Below are 27,982 nucleotides of genomic sequence, written 5' to 3' on the forward strand. Positions count from 1 at the left end.
AAAGACATCTTACTAGTTCTCTCATTAACCAAGCTAAATAAAATCTTTAACATGTTTATTTTGTATTTGAGTCCTGATTTTACTTTCTAAAAAAAAAATTATCTTTTAGCAAGGTGGTTAAATAAATTTAGTGCTTTGATCCTACATCCCTCTTCAAAATAGATACAAAGACCATACAGTGGGGCGCCTGGGTAATGCAGTTGGTTAAGCATAGGGACTCTTCATTTTGGCTCAGGTCATGATCTCAGGGTGTGGGATCGAGCCCCATGTCAGGCTCTGTGCTCAGTGAGGAGTCTGCTGGAGATTTTCTCTCCCTCTCCCTCTACACCTCCCACTCATGTTCTAAAACAAATAAATCTTTTTAAAAAATCATATAGCAACATGGATAAATCCTCTTAATAAAACATTAGGTGGGAAAAAAAAGCAGAAGGCAAAATTTGTATGAGACTGTAATTAGAACTAAAAATTTTAAGTACCTAAGTCAAGAATTAAAAGAGAAGGAGAAAAAAATTAAAGCCTGATTTTTTTTAAGGGTGGTAGGATCCTAGAGATTTTTTTTTTAATCCTTACTTTTTATTTTCTGTTCTATTACATATTAAAACTAAAGGCACCTGGCTGGCTCAGTAGGTAGAGCAGGTGACTCTTGATCTCATGTTCTGAGTTTGATCCCTATGTTGGGGGAGAGATTAATTTTTTTTTTTTTTAAAGACACAGGCAGAGGGAGAAGCAGGCTCCACGCAGGGAGCCCGATGTGGCACTTGATCCCAGGTCTCCAGGATCACGACCCCAGCCAAAGGCAGACATTCAACTGCTGAGCCACCCAGGCATCCCAAAAATCTTTTTTTAAAGAGAGTTATTTGAGTGTACAGAGAGAGAGAACAAGCCGGAGAAGGAGCAGGGGGAAAAGGAGAGGGAGAATCTTAAGCAGGCTCCATGGTGAGCACAGAGCCCAATGTAGGGCTTGATCTCAGGATGACCTAGCTGAAATCAAGAGTCAGACACTTAGCCATCTGAGCCACCCAGACGCCTCTCAAAAATACCTTTTTTTAAAATAAAACTAAGAGAAACAAAGTCTCCATATTATTTTCCTCTTGTTATTGTAACAAACTACCACAACATATTCACATTTATCATCTTAGTTCTGGAGGTCAGAAGTCCAAAGTGAAGTCTCATCAGACTATAAAACCAAAGTGTTAGCTAGGCTGGTTCCCTTCTAGAGACCCCAGGGAAGATAGGATACCTTGTGTTTTCCAGCTTCTAAAGGCCACCAGAGTTCTTGGCTTCTAGTCCCTTCTTCTGATCTCAAAGCCAGCAGGCAAGGCATCTTCAGATGTCTTTTCTCGGATTCCTGAGGACTCTCGTGATTATACTGGACCCACCCACATAATCCATGATAATTTCTCCACTTCAGGATCCGTAACATCATCACATCTGCAAAGTCTCTTTTACCTTGTAACACAGTCACAGGTCCTGCCTAACTTTAAGTTCCGTGAGAACAGCAACCCTGTGTTTCTGAGTGAAGGTACCACACTGAGTGCTGAATCTCATTTAAATTTAATTCAGAAGTAATAGGCAATACTATAGTAGGAAAATAACTGTTGCCTCTGGGGGTAAAGTGAGGACTGAGAAAGGGCATAAACGTATTTTCTGAGATGGTAGCCATAGTCTATATCTTGACAGTGCTGTAGGGCACAAAAGTATAAACAAATACTAAATTCTAATATGTATTTAGGGGGAACTATACTGATGTCTGACATTTATTCTGAAATATAATATGAAAGGATGGATAGAGGAATGGATAAATATGTAATAAATGGTGTTCATTTTAAAATCTTTTGTTGACAATTTTTATTTTTTAAATTAATTAATTTTGTTTAAGATTTTATTTATTTATTCATGAGAGACACAGAGAGAGAGAGGTAGAGACACAGGCAGAGGGAGAAGCAGACCCCATGCAGGGAGCCCGACACGGGACCCGATCCCGAGACTCCAGGATCACACCCTGGGCCGAAGGCGGCGCCAAACCTCTGAGCCACCAGGGCTGCCCTATTTGACAATTTTTAAAGGGAATTTTGGAAAAAAGCTATGACTCTCAAATATTGCTCCAGTGACTTAAATTAATAAAGGGATGGATTTGGAAAACCATCAGGCAACTTCTTAAAGAAGCTCTCTACTTAAAATTGAAGGCCCTCGACCAGGGCAATTTGGGGAGGTGTTTCAAAAGGCGTGGAAGTATTACCGATGGTCTCCATCACAAGGGAGATGGGGAGTATTACCAGCACACACAGGGTGGGGCCAGAGAAGCTACTGTAACCAACTAGTCTGTACACATGACAAATAATTTCTACACCAATGTCACTGAGGAACACTGATTTAAAACCCCAATCTTGGGATCCCTGGGTGGCGCAGAGGTTTGGCGCCTGCCTTTGGCCCAGGGCGCGATCCTGGAGACCCGGGATCAAATCCCACATCAGGCTCCCGGTGCATGGAGCCTGCTTCTCCCTCTGCCTGTGTCTCTGCCTCTCTCTCTCTCTCTCTCTCTCTGTGACTATCATAAATAAAAAATAAATAAATAAATAAAAAATAAAAATAAAATAAAACCCCAATCTTCCCTTCATAACCCTCCATCAATTTGCTGCAGCACATCTCCAACAGGGTGGCGGCTCATTTCTTGAGGGCTGGTTGCATCTCCCACTTCTTGGTAACTACGGAGAACCCAGCAGAGCACTTTACCCAGAACTCGTATTGAAAAAAACATTTGATGATGGGCGGCAGGTGTGTGTATTTGTGTGTATGTATGTGTGTGCACTTCCTGATAGTTCCTCCCCCAGTGAAGATGTAAACCTACCACCTCCGCCTCCACCCCCCAGGGGGGCCAACAGGGAAGGATGTTCCTACTCCAGTTCTTTTGCTAAGACACAATCTCCTACAGGACGTCCCCACTGGCACAGACCCTACTCCACCAAATGGCCCGAGGAAGCACCTGAACGTAATCAAAGTCACCACCATCACACGGAGCTGAGAAAAGCCAGCATAAAGCACTTTTATTGCAATAATAAAACTCGAAACTCATACGTAGTGCGGGCAGGTGGGGGTGGGGGGGTAGGCAGCAATAATTTCTCTCACCAAATCACTACACAGGACAGCAAAGGGGTGAGAGGGGGAGGAGGAAAAGCCAGGAAACTTTGAGATCAGCCGGGGAGCCGAACATCAAAAACCAGGAGATGCTGAAGCTGTGATGACCAGCATCATTTTCTCAAGACAACACTCAAGGGTTTGTCATGATGGCTGGGCTTTCATCGGGTGTTATGTGTCTACAAACAGCACCTTCAATTTAAACTTTCAATTAAAGTTCTTAAAATTTGGAAAGTGGAGCTCAAATAGCTATGAGATTACAAAAGTCCTGAATATCCGTTAGAAAAACCACAGGATGGAAAAAAAACAAAACAAAACAAAGAGCCAGGCCATGAAGAAGGCTTCAGAGGTCCCTGCTGGCCTGGGGACAGATACCTGTAGTGTCCAATATCGCAGTGAAAACAATCTGCTTCCAAAAGGCAGAGGGTTTATTATTGGGGGGGGGGGGGAGTAGGGGAGGGGTAGTGGAGGCAGAGGCTCTCCCCCTCCCCACTTCAGTTTCAGGTAGGGCTTTAATTCAACCCAAGGACATCTCTCAACTGGGAGAGTTACTTCGGCCCTCAACAGTGCCTCAAATCTGCTATGGCTTTGCAGCGCAGCAGCAAGAATGTTTAATATATAATAGATAAAAATTTCATCCAAAAAAAAATAAAATAAAGATTCTTGTAATCCCCCCCAAACATCAATTCCTATTCTAAAGTTAACCCATGACTTGTGCTGTTAATACTTGACTAATACTTAAGTGGAAACCTAGATCCAAAAGACTGAAACTGAACCTTCACCCCAAAATGAAAACGAAATCAAATGAGTAACTTGAGGTTTATGGCATATAGTTTAGATCAACACACACACGAGGAGAAAGGGAAAGAGCAAAGCTGGGTGACAGAACACATTCAGTCGGGGTCGATGTTTATACAAAGAGTGTAGTGGAACATCAGGAAAAGCTCCATACGGACTCGCGTGTGCGCGTCTGGAGGCGCCACATCCCTCCATGGCACATCTGTGGGGGACAGAAAATCTGTCAGTTCCAGCAACACAGGGCTCCATCTGCGCGGCGGGGACAGACACGGGGCTGCCTGCCACACCTAGTCCCTTCCTCAAGAGCTGCAAGGTCTCACCTAGAGCAAGCCGCTTCTGCTCCAGCTGGGGAGAGACCACTGAGCCCGGGCTGGATTCCCGGGTGAGCAGTCTTCTTCCTGCCTAAACTGGTACTGTTTTCTTTAACCTAAGGTTCCATCTACCTTACTGAGGAGAGCAGTGATGGTACAGTTCCTCATTATCACAGGGTCTCTCAGCTTGGCTGCATATAGGAATCACCTGGGGGCTTTAAAAAACTGTCATGCTTGGCTCCCACTCCCAGTAATTGTGGTTAATCGTCTGAGGTTTGAACTAGCCATCAGGAGAATCTTAGGATAGACTTCCTAGTGACTTCCATGTGTGCAGCCCTAAACTGGTATGCCCCTCATGTTGAAGAAATTTAGAAAGCGTCTGTGGTCTTTTATTCACTTACTCAAATCTATAACTTTCTAGGTCTGCCCTTAGGCTTTCCTTCAAGACCTATGTAAACTCTGTGATGTTCTTTGGCAGTGAGGCAGAAGCTTAGGCCAGGGTGACTGGTACCCTCTCTCCCATCCTCCCCCTCCCTCCAGCCTACCAGGTTTACAGGATGCCTGTACCCATGTCAGGCTAATTCTAAGGCTCCCTTCAAGTACTTTTATGTCCAAAGAGTTCAGCTCTCAAAGGACAGTAAAGAGAGTGTGGATGAAGTGTAGACCTTTGGGCAGACAGAGGCTTTGTAAAATGTCAGGAGTTTCCTTCTGGTAAGAATGATAAGTAGAGAAGCCAGGGTCCTCAAACCTGCTCAAGCCTGTATGAACCAGGTACGTAGGGCTCAAACCACAGAGAGAAAATAGCTAAGAATTTGAAAAGACCTTGTATTTTAAAAAGCTCACAGGACAGGGTTAGACCACTGGCAGCCACTTGTGACAGCTTTTGAACAGAAGCGTTCTCACCCAGCCCCTGGCTGTGGTCCCCTGGTTCCAGGGCCAGGATAGGGAAAGCTGAGAGGTCTGGGGCCGAGTGGAGAGAAGGTGGCAGCATTCATGTGTTTTATGAGTCTGATACCCACATGCAAAGTTGTGAGCCCTTAGGACACAGAGTGTCATTTCCTAGAGATGACAGTAAAAGGAGGAAAAGCAAGTCCAGGAAGGGGAAGCAAGAGAGAGGCTCCAGTCCTACTTTGTCATTGCCTGGAAGTGACCCTCAGTAAGGTCTTTCTCTCTAGACCTCATTTCTCTCACATGGTCCATGGGAAAGCGGATCAGTCCCTCAGATCTGAGGACTGAGAGCACCTTTATGCTTCATGAGGATGCCCTGGCCTCACCTTTCCACCCATGAGAAGAGGCAGGCCTGTGATCTCTAGTGTTCTGAGCTTGCCCCCAAAGCAGCTGGCCCAGGTGACAGTGTCCCTCTCACACTCCCTGATAGGCAGTGGCCACACCGTATATGGTGAGGGGGCTGCATGCACTAGGACAGGGTAAGCAGTCCTCAACAGTCTTCCTTTTCTAAAGAACTAAAATTTTGGCATTATAAATTTGGCCACATTTCCGCCTCCCAATTCAGTTTTAGTTTTTAAGTTAGATATAAAAACATCCTTCGTTTAAACAGCTACTATCAGCTGCCCCAACCCAATGAGTTTGTTTGAGAGCATATATCATCCCTTTCCACAGGGTGACCAGCTTCAAGGTGTACACTAATAACTTAGTAACTGAAACTGAAATGCTTCCCAACAGAGCAAGAATGTCGGGGGGAAGAACCCGTGGCATTTTTGGTTCTTCTATCCACCAAACACTGGGAGGTACAAAGGCAGGAAAAGGCCTTTGGCATTCAGTTCCTTACCCAAGAATGGGGAGCTCAGGGAGGAAGCCATTCCTGTCATTCCAGTTTCAGAAGCTCCACGTCAAAGACGAGAGTGGCATTTGGTGGGATGATGCCTGGGTGCCCAGTAGCACCATAGGCGTAGTCTGGGGAGATAGTCAGTTTGGCTCTCTGACCCACACTCATCTGTGAAAAGAACAAAAAAGAAAGACTCAACCAGACGCACTCCCCAGTTATTTCTATAAGAAGCAGGGCTGTTACTGGGGTGTCCCTGAGACAACATAATGTGACTAGGACATGCCAGTGACTGTGTGACTGCCTGGGTGCCAGGCACCTCCCAGCGCAGAACACAGAAGCTGGCAGTCAGGCTGCACAATCCCTGCATCTGGCTCTAAGGGGCTCAATGGCAGATAAAAACAACCTTTCTGCCCAGCTCTTATGTACCTAACTCTGGGCAGCCAGTACCATGTCAGTATAACCTCTTTGTCCTTCAGGGGTCTGTCACTCAAAGGACACGTTAAGTGGAATCTACACTCTTAAGAAAGGAGGACTTTGACCAAAACTTTGCTTTAAATCAAACACATATATAGAAAGTAATATTTGGGGTAGTCTACTTTTCTATACTTTCTATATTTTATACTTACACTCATATAGAAAAACTTTCAAAAGGACATGATTTTACAAAGTAGCATGTATAGTAGGCTACTATTTGTGTGAAAAAGAGGGAAATACTTACATACTTTCACCTTGCCTATATAAACAGAAAATACCTCTGGAAGGCCACAAATAATACCAGCATTTTTCCATGGGGAGAACAGAGTACAGAGGCCAGGGTGGAGGGAAAATTTTCACTTTTTAAGATACATTTGTACTTTTTCATTTCTCAATCAAATACATAAATAACTTTTAATATATATTTTCTGAACAGTGAGCAGGCTCTCTGCTGCATGTCCATCTTCCCAGCGCACTCTGCTCAGCTTCCCGGTGTACGCTCCTGACTCTCTGACCCAGCCTAAGAGACAGCAACTGAGATGGGGCTGAAGGCTGCGCTCAGACTCTAATGTGACTCAGAAACTGTGCTCCTCACATCTCCTTTAGGAAACCGGGACATGCTGGGCCAGGGTGGTAAGGGCAGTTAAAATTAAAAGCATATGGTTTAATCTAATGAAATTCAAAATAGTCATGTCCTTTTCCCCAGCAATTCCACTTCCAGCATCTTCTGCTAACAACTCAAATGCCCATTATGAGGAGAGAGGTTTCACAGGCACATCTGCACCATGGTCAGCCACTAGAAAGAATACAGTGGCTAACACGGAAATGTACTAACGCAGAAAGATGGCCGAGACACGGTGAGAAGGGGAAAACACAGGCTGCAAATAGTCCTGTGGCAGGACCGCATACTTGTACACGTAAGAGCAAAATAACAACAATATCAAAAAAAAAGGGAAAAGGGCACAACCCCACTTCTTCCTGTGCTTTTAACTCACTCAAAGATATCCTGTGGAATTTCAAAGATGCTCTGTGCAGGTCCCAGACCACCCAGACTTCTCACAAGTGACAGGCCCGTGATTGACCCCCATGTACCCTGGGTCCTTGGGGAGACTGGCAATCTCCCCCAACACCCCAACAGGCCTCGCCAAGCCTAGGATGTACAATAGGCTGATAACACTATCTTGGTGGCAGCTATGGCTCTTAGAACACAACACAGTTATTGTTCCGGTGTCGGAACGGCCACAGAAGATGGCTGTGGTGTGGACAATGGTTGGCATGGCCATTGGGGGATGGGCTACAGACCAAGAGCCAGCCAGACGCAGGCAGTGTGGACAGAGGTTTCCAAAGGGAAGTGAACCACAAAGATCCTCTCATTCTTGCACTACCAACCCTCTACCCTGCAGGAACAGAAATCTAAACACTTGGAGTGGGATGACCTAAAAGTTTCTGCAAGTTAAGCAGTTCACTTGGAAATAAATTGGTGATAGTTTATAGAGGAAGTAGAACAATGTGTATTCTGGAAAAAGAGAAAGACAGACATCTTTCCACTTTGGTTACATCTCAATTCTCTTCGGTGAGAGGGAAACAGACTGATTAATTACCCACCACACAGGGCTGATTATAAAGCCCCTTGAGTCTCAGGATGCTGGAACCCAGTTAATGCTGAGAAAAAACCTGCTGGGCTTGATGGAAGGCTAGAACCCAACTGAAATTTGGCACCCTGGATCCTGCTGTCCATTGGGAATTGTGTCGGCAGAACAAAAGCCATTTACACAAATGGGGAGGGAGTGCTGAGGAAACAGACTCAAGACAGACAAAATGACTCTCTCCATGAGTATGACCTCTCAGAAGGGGTCTGACACAACACGGCCAATAATAAGACAAATGCAAATTAAAACCACACCAAGATAACTTTTTTCACTCATTGTATTGTCCTGAATCCAAAAGTTTAACAACACACTGCTGGTGGGACTGGGAGGAGACAGACATCCTCACAGCCCGCTGGTGGCAGCTCAGTGTAATCCCTACGGATGGCAACTTGGCAGTATATCAACGTACTGTGCACACAGCCCGTGAACCGCTCACCCCTGCTTCTCAGAATCTGCCTGTGGCAACACTTGCACAAATGTAAAATTAAGTCCACACGAGATTCATCACTGCAGCATTGTTTATGACAGCCACAATACTGGAAATGACCATCAATAGGTCATTGTACTGATAAAATACACCCACCTAAGGGAATGTGGGAAGAGATAGTTTCCTCCTCTTTTATTTCTGGATATATAAAGTGTGAAAGAGTAAATGAAAAGGCAAAGTACAGAACACTGTGTGTGTCTACAGCAAAAAAAAAAAAAAAAAAAGTGTATTTTTATAAATGCTTAAGGAAACTCTATAAAAAACATTAATACCATGAGTTGCTGGGGGTGAGGGGACTGGCAAGATGGGGTGGGATGCAAGTAAAATTTTCTACTCACATCTTTTTTGATTTTGGAATCATATGAATGTCCTACCCATAAGCATCATTTCAAAGGCAGACACCAGGAAACAAAACAAAACAAACAAGAGCATACCTGGGCAACCCCTTCTTCCCAGCCTCGGATCACCTCCTGCTTGCCTAGCATAAACTTAAAGGGCTTGTTTCTGTCCCGGGAGGAATCAAATTTCTTTCCATCTTCAAGCATCCCTGTGAAAAAGGGCAGTTGTAACATGAGCAACAAGGAGTGATGACATGAGGCGTGTAAGAAGCCAGCTGAGGAGTGCCTGTCCCGGATGCCGGGCATCAGGCCTGGCAGGGCTGCCCGAGGCCTGAGGAGGAGTGTGGTGTCCCGGGAGGATTTTCTGGGTCTTCAGCGGGCCTCTCGAGTTGGGACAGTCCCTCTACCCCAGGGCTATGTGTGTTCTTCCCAACTCCAAGCAGTGAGCTGACCACCAGAGGCAGGCAGTTGTCTACCTTGGGCTGAGAATGGGTTAAGTGTCCATGCTCTAGACATGAACTGTCAGCACACTCTGAGATGAAGAATAATCATGGGCCTGTTAAGGCACATGTAATGGCTGGCAGTCACATATGGTTCAGAAGCAACTGGCCTTCCTCAGTTCACCCATCCCCTTTTACAGAAACGCAGGTAGTATCAGAACTAAACTGAACTGCAGGATGCCAGCTGGTGTCAGGGAATCAGAGAAATGGCAACAGAAAAGACACTGAAAACCTCTCCCTGGTGGCCTCCAGACAACTCCAGCTGAACTGAGGGCAGTGCGTCCAGTTGGGAGTCAGGGACTTTCCACACATGAATTCACTCAATCCTCCCCCAGCACTGTCCCCATTTCACAGAGGAAGGAAGTGAGAGAAGCAGAAGGAAGTGAAGCAACCTGCCAAAGTAGTCAAGCTAGACTATAAATCCAAAAATAATGTTCATTCAACTACTCCAGTGCCCCAGAAGCCAGACAAACCACACTGGCAGCCTCTACCAAAAGAGGGACTTCTAGACATGGAGATGCCGGAGGGTGAGTGCACAAGACAGACACCTACCACTCCTCGTTCAAACAGGATCATCTGTGGTGGTTTCTCTGAAAGTCAGAGTCAGCCTTCACTGAGGTCCTGAACTTTCAAAGCACCATCCCAGACTGGAAGAGGTAAGCCATTGTTGACATACAACTCATACAAAGCAGATTTCATTGGAGGCTAAGGGTGGGTGCCCACGATGGTTCTAAAGTATCACTCAGAAGACCCAGCAAAACAGAATTCTGTTGTGTTCAGATGTTTTTAGGGGAGGAGGGAAATTCTAACATAAACCCAACTTAAAAAACAATGTCAACACTTACAAGTGGGATAGGGAAGCAGAGATCAATTGAGAGCTTTATCAAAGCCACCGGACTAGCTCAACTTTGACAAAATAGGAAATGGGCAGTGGTGGGGACGGGAACTGCTGTCCTAACAGAACAGGAAGGCACACAGATGTCCTGAGCAGTGTGGGTGCTGACAGTGCCTGAAGTCTGGAGCTGGGGGCTGAGACTGAGAGGGAGACAGGAGGGTGGGGATCTACCCCTGCCAAGTCAATAGAAGGCCAGGAACTGGTACCCCAGAACTAGCAAGGTGGGGTGTACATGGCACTCATCTCTTCACCAGAACACATTCATGGCCTGATAAAAGAAATGACAAATGGCAGGACTTGAGTAGTTTCCTATAAATGAACACCTAGGAGAAAAACAGGTGTCCACCTTTCACAACTCTCACTTTAGTCTGTCCCCTACAAGCTCTATTGCATACACTGAACCCGACCAACCTAAACCCTGCATTAAGGGTAAGAGCAGGCAATGAGCAGTCTGGATTCTCAGAACCCTTTCTTTGACCGGGCAGAGAGCCTTTCTATCACTCATTGGAGCCTGCTTATGGCGAAAATAAGGAAATCAACTCCAAGGTTTAGTTAACCCACCCAAGGTCGGAGCCAGTGGGTAGTGGGGCCTGGCTCTATCAAAAGGCTGTATTTGGCCCAATGGAGAATGTGAGCTATGAAGGAGACCAAAGACCAGAAACAGCCTCTTTCTGGTCTGTGCTCATCTGGGGGAGATGATGAATAGAGCCCCAGGGCTCCCTTAGCAGATTTGGTAGAAAAGTCACTAGGTAAGGAAACCCCTGGGAAACAGCTAAAAATGGCAGGGTGGTCCCTGACCTCTGAGCCCTGCCTGCAAAGGGTGGCTGGACAAAACGGAGACAAAAACCTGCCTCAAGGGGCATCTGGAAGCCAGGCCATGGCACATTCCAGACCCTTAGAAAATCCAAACCAAATATTCCCACTCCTCTCTCCAACTGAGCAACTTTCCAGGAGCAGCTACAGCATGGCCCAGGAGATGAAATGGAACCAATGGAACCAATCTAGGCCTTTCTCCTATACCAGTGTCAGTGTGGGGTAGGCACATGGGCCAGTCTGGGCACTCAGATCAAATGTGGAGTCTACTGAAACCCTGCAGGAAAGACCTGCCTCATGGTCAAAAAGACACTCAGGAAGAAAGCTCCTGCCCTCCCTTTCTGTTGAATGCTGTTCTGTGAGGATGTGATGTCTGTACCCTGGCAGCCACCTTGAAACCATGAGAAGGTCAAGAGTACCAGAGAGTAGTTGTCCTATTGCTCTGAACCAGCCCCAAACTGCCTCCCTGAAGCTTTATGTTCTGAGGTGATTAAGTCTGCTCTGCCTTAAGTCAGGTTTTCAATCACTTGCAGTTGAAAATAACCTAAATATAGGTATGAAGTGACTCTTTAATGGATCTTTACTTAATAGCCCCCCACCCCACCCTGTAGTACTGCCATGAGAGGGTAATAAAGAACTGGAGTTCAACAACTCACATGACAAAGGCTGTCATCGACTCTGACAGCAGACCAGCATGATCCATCAGGACCCAGGACACACACACACACGTATCAGTGAAATATGATTTACATGTAAGAGTTACTGCATGTGATGTACTTTTCATTTCTCAAAAGAATGCTGACTGTGACCTCCTAAATTTATTTCGTGATACACTACGGGTTGAAGCTCACCGTTTAAAATAGAAATATACCTACAAAAGAATTTTCTTTCAGCCAAATCTGAACATGCCTCAACCAGAGCAAGATTGTATTCTGACTGCAATGAAAGACCAAAGGGTCCTGAGGCAGACTCCCTACACTTCCCTCTTATACCTGATCAAATGTGTTGCCAAGCTACCTCCAGATGCTACACACACCCATCCTACTTTGCCTGAAGGTGAGATGCCTACTGTTCCAGGCCAGGAGCATCAGGTGCTACCTGCTGCTAAGCTAACCTGGAGAAGTGGATGCTCTTCAGTGCAGACTGTGGGTCTGGGAGCATGTTTTTCTAGCCCCAACTCTCAGTTTTTCTGAGACACTGAGGGGCAAAGCCTTTCCCTATTATTTCAAAAAACCACAGAAGCCAAGAAGTAGGATTTCTAAGTAAAGGGACTTTAAACAGGAGCCTTGCTGAAAATCCTTTAAAAAAAAAAAATCTTTTTTCACTTGGCCAACATATAATACAAACTTAGTTTCAGATGTAGTATGCAATAATTCATCAGTTGCAAATAACACCCAGTGCTCATCGCATCACGTGCCCTCCTTAATGCCCATCACCCAGTTAGCCCTACCCCCCATCCACCTCTCCTCCAGCAACCCTGTTTCCAAAAATCTCTCATGGTTTATCTCCCTCTTTGATGACTTCCCATTCAGTTTTTCCTCCCTTACCCTATGATCCTCTGCCCTGTTTCTTATGTTTCACATATGAATGAAGCCATATAAGTGTCTTCCTCTGACTTATTTCACTCCTTGCTAAGGATCCTTATTCTTCCCCTATTTCAGATGAGCTGTTTCCCCTGAGAAGAAGACATGAGCCTTGCTCCAGAACTTCAGACCACTGTCACCAACTGTCCATCTCACTTACTTCCTTGCAGGAGAAAATCTTAGGGAAGGATGGGTGGTGGTGTTGCTAGTGGTGGGGTTCCTTAGGCCTGAGGAGGAGTTGTCTTATAATCTAAGTTAGAAAAGTAAACAACATCCCCAGAGCTGAGCAAGATCTCACACAACTGACACAGGCTATAGGAGTAAGAATGGGCTAGAAGGAGGGCTTCCCTAGTGGGGAGGAAAAGACCACTTATATATGGCTGTAAGTTGCAGGCCAGGGAAAAAGGTGACACAGGGGAGGATGCAGTGTTCATTAAGAAGCAGAACTTAACATGCGTATGGTGTTTTCTGGAGTGGGAATCGGGCTGGTCAGTGCTGAATGCAGAACACGACAGAAGCTGTGACATCAAAATAGCTTTAGCCAACATGGAGGAATAGGGATCAGATTTACTCTATGTGACCAAAAACAAAACAAAACAACAATAAAAAAACCACAAAAACACAAAACAAAAACCCCCACCATAAAAAGAGAGCGAGAGACAGAGAAACAACCCTGACAATAGCTAAAACGTTTTTAAGACACTGGACACAGCAATGAAGGAGAGTGATCCCTGAGGGGAAACTAAAATGGCAAGCTCTATGTCTGCCCAGCTTACACCCTTGGGCGTTTCCAGGGAGAGGGACCTGGATGGAGCTCAAGGCAGCTCGGAGTCCAAAGGACACAAACCAGGAAGGAGAGAAGTGTAGAGTGAAAAAATCCTCAGAGATTTTTGCAGAGGGTCCCTCTTGAATATTCAGCAGAACACTAATCAGCACGAGTTTGAGGAAACTACTTAAGGCCAGGAAAAGAACCATCCAAAAGGTTTAGAAGGAATAGTGCCCAATGCTTACACAGAGTTGGGAATAGTGACTGTCCCACTAGCCAGACTGGAGAAAATCCTGGTTTATGAGGCACTGAGTAGGACACCCCAAAGATCTCATCTCAGTAGCTGGGAATCATCAGCTCCAAACTTAGCACTGCTCCAGACCTACTGACAAATCATAAAAGAGATACCCAAAAGGACCAAATGGTTTCCAAGTAACTTAAGTGCTTCCCAGTACAAAGCCCAAGAAGATTTACAGGAATAAAAATATCTAGCAGCCCAAAAGGTAAAATTCACAATGTCCAGCACCCAAAATTACCAAGCATGCAAACAAGAGGGAAAACACGACCCGCCATGAGAAGACTAATCAATCAATTGAAACCACTCCAAAACTGACAGAGATGTTAGAATTAGTAGAGGACAGTAAGAGTCAAACCAAACTTCTAGATATGAAAACTATATTGGGCTGGAACAACTGGATGCCCATAGGTAAAAAGTAAAACCTTGAACCTATACTTCACATCATGATCAAACATCAACCCAAAATGGGTAATTGACCTAAATGTAAACATAAACCCATAAAACTTCTAGAAGACAACATAGGGAAATAATCTCTATGACTGTGAGTGAGACAAAGATTTCTTAGATAGGAGGCCAAAAAGCACAAAAGAGTAAACTGAACTTCATCAAAACTAAAAATTTCTGCACTTTGAAAGGCACTTTTAAGTGAATGAAAACTCAAGGCAGACTAGGAGAAAAATCTTCACAAATCATAGATCCAATAAAGAACTTGTGTCCAGAATATATAAAGAACTCTCAAAACTCAATGGTAAAAAAACAAACAGCTCAATTAAAAAAGGGCAAAGATTTGAATCGATACTTTACTGAAAAAAATATACAGGTGGCAAGTAGGCACATGAAAAGATGCTCAATATGATTAGTCACCATAAAAATGCAAATTAAAATGACTGGGAGATAGGACTACTACTGATTAGAATGAGTACAATTAAAAAGACTGATCATATGCAGTGGTAAGGATGTGGAGGAACTGGAATTCTTACACACTGCACATGGGAATATGAAATGAAACGACCACTTTGGAAAACAGGTTGGCCATCTAAGTTAAACATACACCTCCCATATGACGGGGCCATTCCATTTATCCTGGATAAATGACAGCCATACAAAAAGACTTATATACAAATGTCCATAGCAAACTCACTTGGAATAGCCAAAAACTGGAACAACCCAAACCTCTGCCAACTGGTGAGTGGATAAACAAGCACATCCATATAAAAGGAAACTATTCAGCAATAAAAAAGAATGAACTATCGATAACACGGAACAAAAAAAAATCTCAAAATAATTATGCTGAAGCAAACGAAGCCAGACATGGGTCTATACACTGTACAATTCCATGTATATTAAATTTTAGAAAATAAAAACTCTACTGATAGAAAAGCATGCCAGAGATTGCTAGGGATGGAAAGAGGAGGTTTTGAAGAATAACAAAGACATAATCAAAACTTATGAAATCATACACATTAAACACAAGCAGTCTACTGGATGTCAATTATACCTCTACAAAACTTTTTTTTTTTTTCAGTGAAAAAAGTAAGATTCACTAAAATCCTACACATGTTTACCTCCTATACCCAACCTGGCAGCGAGTAGCGAGGTACTTCCTCTGTAAAGGGAGGAAGCAAGTAAAGCAGGTGGCTGGTAAAGTCTCAGCCACTGCTCCCATTTTAACTCTGGATATCTGTGTGCCAGGATCTGGAGCCCTTGACCAATGAAAGCACCTGCCAAGCTAGTGCCATAATTTCCTAGAGAAAGCATGCTCTGATGAGAGAAGGCAACTGAGGTTACAGTCAGATATGACAGCTGACACTCTAAGCTCCAGAGGCCACTATTAGCAAAACCCATCACCAGCATGGGCCTCTCTTTACATTTCTGACTACATACAAACCTATGCCTCATGACCCACAGGCTGCCCAGAACAGCTCTGCATTCTCCATTTCAAGAATTATTGTCTCTCCTGATTGAAGGCAGCTTGAGGTCACAAACCTGGCCTTCAGTCCTACGTCTCTGCTGCAGTAGGCTCAACCCCTGGTACCCTCCAGGCCAGCAGCACTCGTGTCCACTTTAAGAGTGGTTTTGCCTGCACAATCTTTAAGAACCAGCAGGACAAGCATAAGGAATCTTATTTAGAATCTCTTTCCTGTATGGGAGGAAGACTCTGAGGGGTAATCCCAGAATGACAGCTTTTACTTTCAGCACCTTTAAATTACTAATCAGGGAGGGAAAAAAAATGCAAAAATTTGGGAGTCTCTGGTTAAAAGCACAAAGACCATGAAAAGAGCAAAAGCTATGGTTGCATGAGAGACCAGTAAAGCAGCCTTTGGCTGTTGAAAGCGTTGATGTCACCTTCATCTGAGTTTCCTCCCAAACGATTCAGCTGTTCTTTTGGGGGAAGAACCAGACTCAAATCCTTAGAGAAGGAGCAGGAGAGCTTAAAAAAAAAAAAAAAAAAAAAAAAAAGGATGTGGAGAACAATCTCAAGTTCACCTCCCCCACAGCTGCTCTTTCCTGGAGCTCGCCTGTTTCAGGGTGTGCTCACTCAGGAGGAACCAGGAAAGGCAGACCTGGCCAGTGGCTGCTGAGCAAATGCCCTTGCACCGTGCTCCTGGTACTCAGTGCAAGTCATGGAAGCAGTGGTGAAGACCCAAGCCCAGGGTCTGGAGATTCAAGGGGACCACAGGGTAATTATTTCACTAATAACGCAAAAATGCATCACGGAAGGCAGAGCCCCTGTACCCTCTCCAGGGTGGGGAGGAGGACTGCAGAAGGATCTGTAGTGAGGGCTACACACCTGTGGCACTTAAAGCTCATGACTCACAATGTGGTTTTCAGTTGCTGATGGTATCTTTGCAGGTGGTTTTCAAAGGCAGGATTTTACAGGGTCCAAACTACAGAGAATCTTAAAATTAAAGACAAAAAGCCCAAACCTAAGTCCAACAACGATAACAATAAAACAGAATATCCCACACTCCAAACTTGCCAAACAAAATAAAGCTCTTGCCATTTACAGATGGGAGAGGGAGAATGGACTTTGGCTTTCGACTCAACAGGTATTTTCTTAAGTATAAAAGAACAATGGTTGAATGGAGGAGGGGTACCAAACTGAAAATCACTAACTTTTCTGCAGATTTGCATTCGAAGCCACCATTCCCAAATGGATGTACTGACCTAGGTGCAAATGGGCATACTGACTCAGGCATGGCTGTTTCCCTTCCTCTATCTTCTTATCTACAGAAGCTTCCTCAACCGCCTTTTACTTAACTGCCTTGCCAAAGACTCCTACACACCACAGCCTGCACAGCTCCAGCACAGCAAAGGAGCCTTCAGCCCCCAGTCTCTAATCACCTCCAATTCTTCTTCCCCACGTGCACTTTATGCTTAGGAAGGGCCGGTCAGCTATGTTACCCGCAAACTCATTTACGTCAGTTACACTTATTGAAGACAGGAAACATAAACAGTATGCAAAGAAATGAACTATGAGTGTGAACAGAAAAAGAGTGGTCCTAGCTGACTGGAAAGACTCAACAAAGGCAAGTCACAAAAAATACTCCTAGTGAATGTGTGTGTGTGAATAAGACTAATGTATGTTTGAAGAAAGAAATCTTAAAACTCTAGAAAGGTTTGGGGCACCTGGGTGGCTCAGTCAGTTGTGTTTGACTAGATTTCAGCTCAAGTTATGATATTAGGGCCTGGGGAATCCAGCCCATGTCAGGCTCCCTGCTCAGCAGGGAGTCCACTTGAGGATTTTCTCTGTGTCCCCTCCTCTCCTGCATGCACGCATGTTCTCTCTCTCTCTCAAATAAATAAACCTTTAGTCTTCTTAAAGATTTCATTTATTTATTTGAGAGACAGAGAGAGAGAGAGAGAGAGAGCGAGCGAGCGAGCATTAACAGGGGGAGGGGCAGAGGGAGAAGCAGGCTCCGCACTGAGCAGGGAACTTGATGCAGGGCCGGATCTGGAGATTCCAGGACCACAACCTAAGCCGAAGGCAGATGCTTAACCAACTGAGCCACCCAGGCACCCCTCTAACAAATAAATAAATCTTAAAAAAAAAAAAAAAAAAAAAAAAAACTAGAAGGGTGTGGCACTGATATGACCTCACAATAGTCCTTACTGTTTTGACTTTAGAAGAATCCCAAACTAGATTTTCGCAAGAACCTTGATGGGAAACTCTACTCGAAGAGCCACCCTAAAAGACATGGGCCTTTAGTAAATGATTTATGCTTGGATTTGAAATAAAATGTTTAGAGAAGTCATGCCACTTTTATAGTCAACTATCCACTTGCCCCATCATAATGAGTGAAAAGAGATTCTCCACCCTGCAGTAGCTAGCTAAGAGTTATGAATTCAAAGCCTATGTCTTTGCTCCATTTCCAGGCCTCTGTGGTTGCATTCCCTGGGCAACCTTCCTGAATTGGGAGTTCTGAGAAGCCCATGCACGTGGTATGATAAAAGGTCAAGTGCCTACCCAAAGAGGGAGCCAGCTTCTTCTTCCCCCATCACAGAAAACAAGTGTAAGGGCATACCCCATTTTTTATCTGGAAATACTCCTAACCTTTTGCTAAATCTCTTTCAATTCTATGACCAAAAGTATATTTTCAAGAAGGCCCCATGATGGGAAGAACGCACAGGATCCCAGAACATGAACTACAATTCATGTCCTTGTGGGCATGCCTTTCATTTCCCACTTTATCACAATACAAATAAAAGTACTGCCACATTATATGTCATGGGGCTGGGGTGGAGCAGGTGGAGATGCATAGAAGGAAAACAATACTTAACAGTGGCTATTTGGTAATGGTAGAAATATGCATGATCTTTAGCTTTTCTTTTTTTCTGTTTTCCAGAAAACACTGAGGCGGGAATCTGTAGGGTATATGGGATTAAAGGCATGAGTTCTGGGGCTTGGCTCCAGATGATCACAGCATTCCTCCCCAACCCCCAACCACATATCCCTGCTTCTGCCCTCTTTCTCCTACAGTTTAAACTTGACATGGCAGCTAGAAGGACATTCTTCTAAAATACAAGTCAGACCCTACTACTCCTCTGCTCAAGGCCCTCCCTTAGCTCCCCATCTTACTTAGAATAGAATCCAAGTCCTAAAAATGGTCTACAAAGCCCTGGAAGAGCTGCCACCCCACATGGCATCCCACTGACTTCATCTCTGATTACTCTCACACACTTCTCCACTCCAAGAACACGGTTTCCTTCTGTTCTCTATAGACACCAGGGATACTATCACCCTGGGTCATTTATCCCTGCTGTTCTCTCTTTTTTTTTTTAAAGATTTTTATTTATTTATTCATGAGAGACACACAGAGAGAGAGAGAGGGGGGGGCAGAGACACAGGCAGAGGGAGAAGCTCCATGCAGGGAGCCCGATGTGGGACCCAATCCGGGGGCCCCCAGGACCACACCCTGGGTTGAAGGTGGCGCTAAACCACTGAGCCACCTGGGCTGCCCCATCCCTGCTGTTCTCTAAGATGCTCTGACTGCATAGTCACATGGACCACTCCCTAACCTTCTTCAGGTCTTGTCTCAAATGTTACTTTCTCACTGAAGTTTTCCTGGGTCTATCTAAAATCTCAACCTTCTCCTGTCCCCTCCTCTGCACTGACTAGCTAATGTACAATATATTTTTGCTTATCAGTCATATCTGTTATTTTCTTTCCTATTACAGTGTAAGATCTATGAGGACAGGCACCATGATGTGTCTTTTTCATTCCTATACTATTGGTGCTTAGAATAGTGCCTTGCACAAAAGAGATGGTGGGTAAATACTTGTAGAAAAACCAAAGGCTCCCTTTCCCCCTCCACACACTTGGCAAGCTCTCCCCTCCTGCCAGCCGAAGCCATACACATCCAAGACCATATGGCACTTCCACCCAGGTATGGGCGGCTCAGGGCACTTCTCCTGTAAAAGTAGGCACAGGGGAAGGCACTCCCTCAAGGTAAGCATCTCAAGGGCAGGGCCGAGGCTTTTCCTAGCTCCTAACACATTTGTTGAATGACTGAGGGAAGGGCGTGGTGTGCTGCTTTGTATGTAGCAGGTGTGAGAGGAAGTAGTCACAATTTTATTAACCCACAGGGATGGGACAAAGTCCAAAACCTAAGTATTTTCCTTCTTATTCTAACTTAAGGGAAACAGACATACTATGCCAAACCTAACAAGAATATGGGCTTTCCCCATTCCAGCTAGATCCTAAATGACCACTATTCCAACAGTCCCTGTGTGACTCCATGCCAGGTGCTGATGGGGAGAGACCCTGGAGAACACCACCAGTGTGGGTCTAGTCTCTTAAGGCCTGCAGTCTGCTGGGGAAAGAGTGGAGGCCACTGTACTCAGACTGCCTATGAGGAAGACCAAGAAGGAAACAGACGGGTGCCACTGCTGGACAATCAGCCACATGTGGTGTGCTCGTGTGAAAAACCATTCAGCCAAGGGTCAGTCAGGGGAGACTCACTGACGGCTGCCATGGAAGCTGTGCTTGATAAGGGCCTGCCTGTGGTGGGGAGCAGCAGCAGGGTGGTGGCACAGAAACACAGAGCCAGAGAGCTCCCTGGGTGGGATGGGTTCAGTGTGTCCGAGGAACTGAAGGTAGGCCAGGGCGGTCTGAGCTCCTGGAAGGGGACGAGTAAAGGCAGCAAGAGCAGAGACAGCAGTCCCAGCAGTGGATTATTTCTCCCCCTCTCTCCTTTCCCCCCCTCCCCCTCCACTGCTAGAATGTATCCGACTGAAGTTAAAGGGAGCTGGGGAAAGGAATATGAGGACTCAGCTGAGTTCTTCAGTAGGTAAAAGAACAGAGGAGGAAAAAGAGAAATAAAAATAAACAAACATCACCATGAACACCAAAGGGAGAACTGGATAATAAGTTATCCAAAACACCCCTGGCCTTTTTCATGAGAAATAGCAGGTAACAATACTCTTAGAGAGAAAAGCAATTCCTAGCTTACAGATAACAATTAACCCATGAGCACTTCATAAAATCAGTTTAAGTAGGCTCCACACCTAACATGGGGCTTAAACCACCACCCCGAGATGAAGAGCTGCATGCTCTACTGCCAGGCACCCCACAAAATCAGTTTTTAACCACCAAAAATGTTCAAGTTCAAAAGCCTATGGATGAATGGGTAAATCTTATGGTACATAAATTATATCCAATAAAGCTATTAATGGGGGAAAAAAAAATCAATGAGACCCACTGAAAGGATACAGAGCTCTTGGGAGAGATGACTGATGCCAGGACCAGAGGAGGGGAACTAAGGAGGTGATTAAGAAACAAGGGGAACATATCAAAAAGGTATCAGAGGCAGCCCAAAGGGGCTCCTAGTAGCCAAATCTGGGATAATGTAAATATCAAAAAGAATAATGAATATCAATGATTCTAAGCTCTGAGGAAATTTATGATTCCACAGTATATTAACAACAACAAAAAACCCATAAATAAGTAGATGGGGGAGGGGCAGTCATTTGCCACCAGAGAAGATGACAAAACAAATTCTTTACTTTAAAATTTGACAATTAAAGGAAAAGAATTAAGCTTTACTCTATAAATTTTATAGAACAGCAGCTGATAAATGTAGGAGGTATAAAGGAATTTTAAAACTGCCACTTTGTAAATGCCAATGAAATGGTGTCTTCCCCAAGAATTATCAATGGTGTCAATGCCAGAGGTGAAAGGTGGATGAGGATTAGACAGAGGTACGATGCCCAAGAACCCCACATATCGCCTGCTTACTGCAAAGGGGAAAATGTACCTTTACAGAAAAGATGAAATTCAGCATCACAAAAAGGGATGCTCCCCCGTGGTGTGCTGGGTATGAAGCATATAGCACCCCATATGAAGTGATGGAAGACAGCACCAGGCCGGTGTCGGAGAAGTCCAACAACACCACGAGACAATAAGGGACAGACGTAGGGCATTCAGTAAGGGAACAAGCCTGCTCTCTGAAAAATCAGGGTCATTATGAAAAAACCTGAGTAAGGATTCTTCTAGGTTGATACTAGAAACAATATCCAACTACAATGAATAAACCTTAAAAGAATACTGGCTATTAAAAAAAATAAACACTTTAATTACAACTGGGGTGGTTTCAATATGAATTTGGCTTTAGGTACTATCAAATCATTTTAAATTTTCTTAAGTGGGACCAGTAGGAGGATAAGGAGAATATTCTCATTTTTAGAGCACACTCGAGTATTTATTTTTTTTAAAGATTTTATTTATTCATGAGACACACACACACAGAGAGAGAGAGAGAGGGGGGGGGGGGCAGGCAGAGACAGGTAGAGGGAGAAGCAGGCTCCATGCAGGGATCCTGACATGGGACTCGATCCTGGTCTCCAGGATCCTGCCCTGGGCTGAAGGCAGCGCTAAACCACTGAGCCACCCGGGCTGCCCACATGCTCGAGTATTTAAAGGTGAAGTGTCATGATGTCTGCAGCTGAAGTGACTCGGTGAACAACCCATAGATTATACACACACACACACACGCGCGTCTTCTCTAAGAAGACAGAAACGGCAATCGTGACAAGATGTTAACCATCACAGAATCTAGGTCGTGGGCACAGGGGTATTTATTTGGATGTTTCTCTATGTCTGAAAACTTCACAAGTCAGTTACACATACAAGCATGTTATGTTCATTGTTCGGTTCATTTAAGACACACGAGCCTTCTGCTCTCATCCATGAAAAGAGAATGGGACACTGGCCTGACTGTGTATGCTGGTAATCACAATTCCAGAGAAAAGAAAATAAGGCTTCCACAGCAAGGTCTATTTCCAAAATGTTAAAATTGCATTATGTTAAGGAAACGAAGACACCCTGGGATGGCAGCTGGGGGCGGGGGGGCGGGGAGCAATACAACAATACAGCGGGATGCAGACTTGTTTAAGAGCTGTGTTGCACACCTGAAACCAGTGAAACAGTATAGGTCAGCTATACTTCAATTTAAAAAAGACTGGCACTTTGACTTGCACAGCCAGACTGGTATAGCCCAATCCTGCCCCTCTCATGCCCACCAGGAAACAAGGAAAGGGAAACAAATGCTAACAGCCTCCCTGAGTACACCCATTTAGATCAGCTGCAACTTTCTTAGCCAATATGTTCTATTCTGCAGGCAAGGTGTAGGCCTGTTTGAACATGAATCCTCACTCAGATCTATCTTATCAGTGCCTACTTCCCTATGTGTAAGGAACAGAGGATGAGGTCTCAGCTCCAACCCTGTCCTGCGAGTGAATTTGGGCCACTCTAGGAGCTGAGTGTTACCACTGGGACTCTACCTTTCTCCCACTCTAGGCATCCTAGGTGGTGCTGACTGGCCGAAGGACCGATAGGGATACATCATCACTCAGTGCCTGGGACACAGGCAGCCTTAATGACCTTATGTGCACTAAGATGTGGCCGTCACTGCTCCCCACCCCAAGGAACGCACCTGCCCCCAGCAGGTGTTGTTACTCCCATTTTACAGATGGCACACAGAAGCTGATACAAGTGGGACAATTTGTCCAAGCTCTCATAAGTTACAGGGCAGAGGCAAGATGTGAAACCCACTCAAGGATGCTACACCCCTCTTGGTGGGGCTCACTGTCCACCTGGCACCACCTCTTCTCTCCTGGCCAGGCCAGCACACTACATACCCAAGATACAACCAGAGCCCTGTTTCTGTCCCTGCCCATAAAAGGTCAGTAGCCCAAAGGAAGTGGGCCCATTAAAACCCAAGTCAGGGGCACCTGGGGGGTGCTCAGTCAGTTAGGTGTCAGCCTCCCTTTGGCTTGAGTCATAATCCGAGTGTCCTGGGATCGAGCCCTGCATCGGACTCCTTGCTTAGCCGGGAGCCTGCTTCTCCCTCTGCCTGCTGCTCCCCCTGCTTGTGCACTCTCTGTCAAATAAAAATTTTAAAATAAATGCATAAATAAACAAATAAATCCAAGTCAGCTCCTGACCTTCTAATGGCTGCCACCTCACTGAGGATTCAGAATGCCAGTGCTCTTAAACTCTTAAACCAACCTACAAGGCCCCACCATCACCTCCTTCTCCCACAGCTTTCCCCTCACACCATCCAGTCCAGCCACACTGGTCTCCTTGCTATTCCCCAAACACACCAAGCATGCCCCAGCTTCAGGCCGTCTGCCTGAGACTCTTCCACAATGCTCACTCCCAACCTCCTCTGGGTCAATATTAAAATGGTCATTTTGTCAGAGACCTTTGCCAACCACCCTCACCAAAAGCAATAACCCCTCCCCATGCCTGCACTATGCTTCCATCTCTCCACAGCGCTTCTTGCCACCTGACATTCACACCTGCAAGCTACTGGCCACGTCACCCCAGGGAAGCCCCACCAGATTAAGTCTTTGCCTATGTTGTTCACTAGTCATGTCCCTAGAGCCTGGCTTGCTGCTGATGCTGCTTCATAAACACCTGCTGTAGGAAGTAAAAGGGTCCTGTTGCAGCCCTGGCCGAACAGTGCCAGCCTGTCTGACCGAAGACGCCATGGGGTGGAGGCAAGGGGAAGGCCCAGTCTGTGGAGACTCTACTGGGGGTAAGCCTTCCTCCGAACACCAGAAACAGCAGGGAGGGTGGATGGAATAAAGCAGAGAAGAGAGGGGAGATAGGGGTTAAAGAAAAACAAGGGGTTGGAGACAGGGGCTGCAGGAGAGTGGCCACCTCAGATGCCCGCCAAGTGGACCTGACAAGATGGGGCTGAGGGACCCATGGTTTTTCTCATATAGAAGCCAGGCTACTGACAACTTAAACCCAATCCCAAGGATGAAATGTTAACTACTTTTTAAGAGGATAAAAAAAGAATTCCTTCAATCCACTTGAGGTTGCTCTGACAATGGCAGGCATGTGGCCTGCTGATATGAGTAAAAGCGACATAAGCCTAGCTGTGTGTCAGGACAAGTTCAACAATAAAGATGACGAAGCTACCGAAGGCAAGGAAGGAGCTGTGAGAATCCACTTGATCCTCAAGGCACATACTTGGCAGGTTATCCTGCCACCTCCATCCTCCCCCACCTCGATGCCTGTCATGCTACTAGGAGGTGCTTGGCTGGTGACAGCAAAGTTTTCATTTTCCCTTCTGGCACCACAGAGAGGTGACACAGGCCTTTCTTTGAAGCCATGCACATGCTGTGCTCCGCTAGAGGCCACAGAAGGCACCAGAGTGAGCCTTGAGAGTGGCCTCGAGGCTATAACTGGCAACCACCAGCAGCACTTGAAATGTCCATGCGGTCAAAGTCAGTCTGCGCTATGCAGATCTCTCTGGCGGCTGCGAGGGGATTTTGGCTATCTTACTTCCATGGCTATTTCTTTGGACCTGCTCCCGAATCAGCAGCGGTGGATACCAGGCCACAGCAGGCTGGATCAAGAGTGTTTGCCTGACCCGAACCTGGGTCAATCAGATTCTCCCTCCCAGGAATTGTAATCCCTGGAGTCACACAGCCAAGCAATGTGAGGAACTGGGCCCAGGGGTGGAAGGGCACGCAGGGGACTTCCAACAGTCACCACTTGGGAGAAGCAGAGAAAAAGAAATCTGACAAGGGAATGTTGAGGCAGCCAAGCAGAGAATAACAGGGATGAACACCAGGGGTATTAGGAGCATTTCTTCTTCCTTCTTGAGGCCCAGGGGGGCTTCATGCCTGTGAAGACCCTTAAGTCCTGAGGGTGCTCCCCCACCCCCATCATGTTCCTTCCAGATGAATTCTGTTCCCACAGGCTTGAAAGCTTTCACTGCTATAGATGAAATCTCAAAGCGCCTACCCATTCCTCTCACGCCCCCACAGGTCTCAAACAGGTTCTTCCTGGGAGGCTGGTGGCAAAGACCCGCAGGAACAAAGCCGCCTGCCCAAGAACAGCCTATTCTGTGAGCAAGAGGCAGAGCTGGCTTCTCACTAAGGCGCCTTTGTAGAGCTTATCAAAAATGAAATAAAAAAGAAAGCTCTTGTCCTAGTGCACGCCAGGGTCCTGCTGCTGTTCTGGGAACGTGTGGGTGGGTGCCACCCTCAAGGAAAACACAGACTGGGAGAAGAGGCACTGGGAGCCCTGATGGTGTTCTGGGTCCCACGACCATCTGTTCTCTTAGGAAAGGCTCCAGACATGCTGTGGGGGGACGTTTCACCAAAAGGCACAGTGAAACATGGCTCTGCCTACATGCCGTCGATCCAATCCTGCTATCAGCACCAGAAGATGGGTAAACCAAGGATGAGGGGCACAGACTTGGGAGTGAGACAGATACAGCCAATCATCCTAACAAGGCTACTTATAATAGGGGGGGTGGGAGAAGTCACCTCATCACCTGAGTGCCAGCATCTGCCCTAGCTGGCTGTGGGAACTGAATAAACTGCCTACTCACTCTAGCACTGTGAAAGGCAAGGCTTACTCTTTTCATCACTGATCAAAAACGACCCAACAGACAAGCTTTCCTCCATTACAGCGCCTAGGCTCAGGTGCTGACCGCAGCCTACAAAGACAGACGTTTAAAATGTCAAAAGCACCTTCCAGTTTCATTTTATAGGCACGAGAGAGAGTTCCCTACTCTTGAAGATGGGTTTTAATACTTCCTCCTTGGGTAGCCTTTAAAAGGTTCTAGTTCTTAACTCCCTCCACCCGCTGCCCCCATTTCTGCCCCTGGAGAAAGGTCAGAGAGACAAAACAGCCAAATAAGTGAGAGAGCATGGGAAGGGAGATGTGAAGTGCCTTTCTCTTCCTTCCCTATGAAAGTTACCGCCCTTCGCAGAGGGCTCCCCCCATAATCTGGGAGAGGATAGAGCTTATCCCTGAGCAGCATGGACCTAACTGCCTACAGCCTACTACTCAGGAGGAGGAGGAGAAAGAGGAAAAGAGAGGGAAGGAGAGGAAACAGAGGAAGGGAGAGGAGGAACAGAGGAAAGGGTGGGAAGGGGGAGGAAGGGGAAGGGGGAGAGGGAGGGAAGGTTATTCATATCAACTGTGGCTACACCAATCACTGCCCCCCACTCCAGCCCAGAGCCACGGAGTCTCCGCCTGCTCAGCCTCCACCCCCCTCCCCAATACAACCCAGGAGGACCTTGTAAGGGCATGGAGTAAAAGATGGTCTCAAGGCATCCACTCTGAAGTCTGAGTTATGGCAGACTGATTCTGGCTGAAGGTCCACAATCTCCTTTGGCTTACATTACTACGTGTAACTCTAACTGGGCCTCAGTTTCCTTATCTTTAAAATGGGGAGGAGAAAGTCTGTACTCCTAGGAGGACTGGAGGTGGGACGTGGGGGCTAAATTACATGTTCCATCAGCCTGGGCAGTACGTGCTACTGAGGCTTGGATTTGCAGGTGGCTCAAAAGTAAGAAGAGGAAAAAAGACCGTGCAGATGTAGCTCCTCCAAGGCCAGGCTGAGCCCAAACAGTGCCTTAGGAACCAGGACGTTTTCTCCAACCGCGGCGGAGGGACGAATCCCGACTTCAGGCAGAGGCAGCTCGGCAGACTGGAAATTACCTCGCCCTTCTTATCTCCATCCCAGGGAGGGCCGGAAGGGGAGGCAGGATGTCACCCGGGACACAGAAACCGTACAAACCCCTTTCTGACGGTCCCCGGCCGGCCGGGGCGCTGCCCGTTCCGAGCCTGTGACCTTGCGCCAGCGACTTCGCCCCCCCACCCCAGCCTCAGTTTCCCCATCCGCGCAGTGGGCACAGGACTGCTGTGGAAGCGCGAAAGAGCCGGGTCAGACCGTCCCGGGTCCGGCATGCCCGAGGTCACCGCCCAGGCCTCCGCCCCGGGCCACGCGGGCCCCGCCGCCGCCACGCCCCGGGCCTTTGCCCCCAGGCCGCCGCGGCCGCCCGCCCCGCCGCCCCCCGCGAGCCCGCCGACTCACCCGTGTAGTGCACCACGCAGGTCTGACCGCGCTTCGGGAAGGTGCGTCCTGAGGAGACAGACAGACAGACGGACGGACGGAGGGAGGGAGGGAGGGAGCGGTGAGCGGATGCGCGCGGCGGTGGGGGCACTCCGGGCCCGCCGAGCGCGCCTACTCACCGTCTCCGGGGGAGATGGTCTCCACCTGCACTCCCATGGCGGCGGCGGCGGCGGCGGCGGCGGCGGCGGCGGCGGGGGGAGGCGCTGAGCGGGCGGCGGGCGGCGGGCGGCGGGCGGCGTGAACCGACGGCGGACCTGGCGGCG

General features: G+C 46.6%; 1 protein-coding gene across 2 annotated transcripts; it reads right to left on the minus strand.

Annotated features, from left to right (window-relative positions):
* Positions 1-3,027: 3,027 nt before the first annotated feature.
* FKBP1A (FKBP prolyl isomerase 1A) lies at positions 3,028-27,982 on the minus strand. Of its 2 annotated transcripts, XM_055301882.1 has the most exons (5): positions 27,839-27,982; positions 27,681-27,728; positions 9,075-9,187; positions 6,034-6,198; positions 3,028-4,135 (listed from the first exon to the last, which is right to left on the minus strand). In XM_055301882.1, exons 1-4 carry the CDS (start codon positions 27,873-27,875, stop codon positions 6,070-6,072), a joined length of 327 nt encoding a protein of 108 aa, XP_055157857.1. In that variant the 5' UTR covers positions 27,876-27,982; the 3' UTR covers positions 3,028-4,135; positions 6,034-6,069. The 2 variants fall into 2 exon arrangements, with proteins under 2 accessions (XP_055157857.1, XP_055157850.1); XM_055301875.1 differs by lacking the exon at positions 27,681-27,728 and having other exon boundaries at positions 27,839-27,946.

The sequence above is a fragment of the Nyctereutes procyonoides genome, unplaced genomic scaffold (assembly GCF_905146905.1).
Source record: "Nyctereutes procyonoides isolate TBG_1078 unplaced genomic scaffold, NYPRO_anot_genome, whole genome shotgun sequence".
Classification (NCBI taxonomy): Eukaryota; Metazoa; Chordata; class Mammalia; order Carnivora; family Canidae; genus Nyctereutes; species Nyctereutes procyonoides.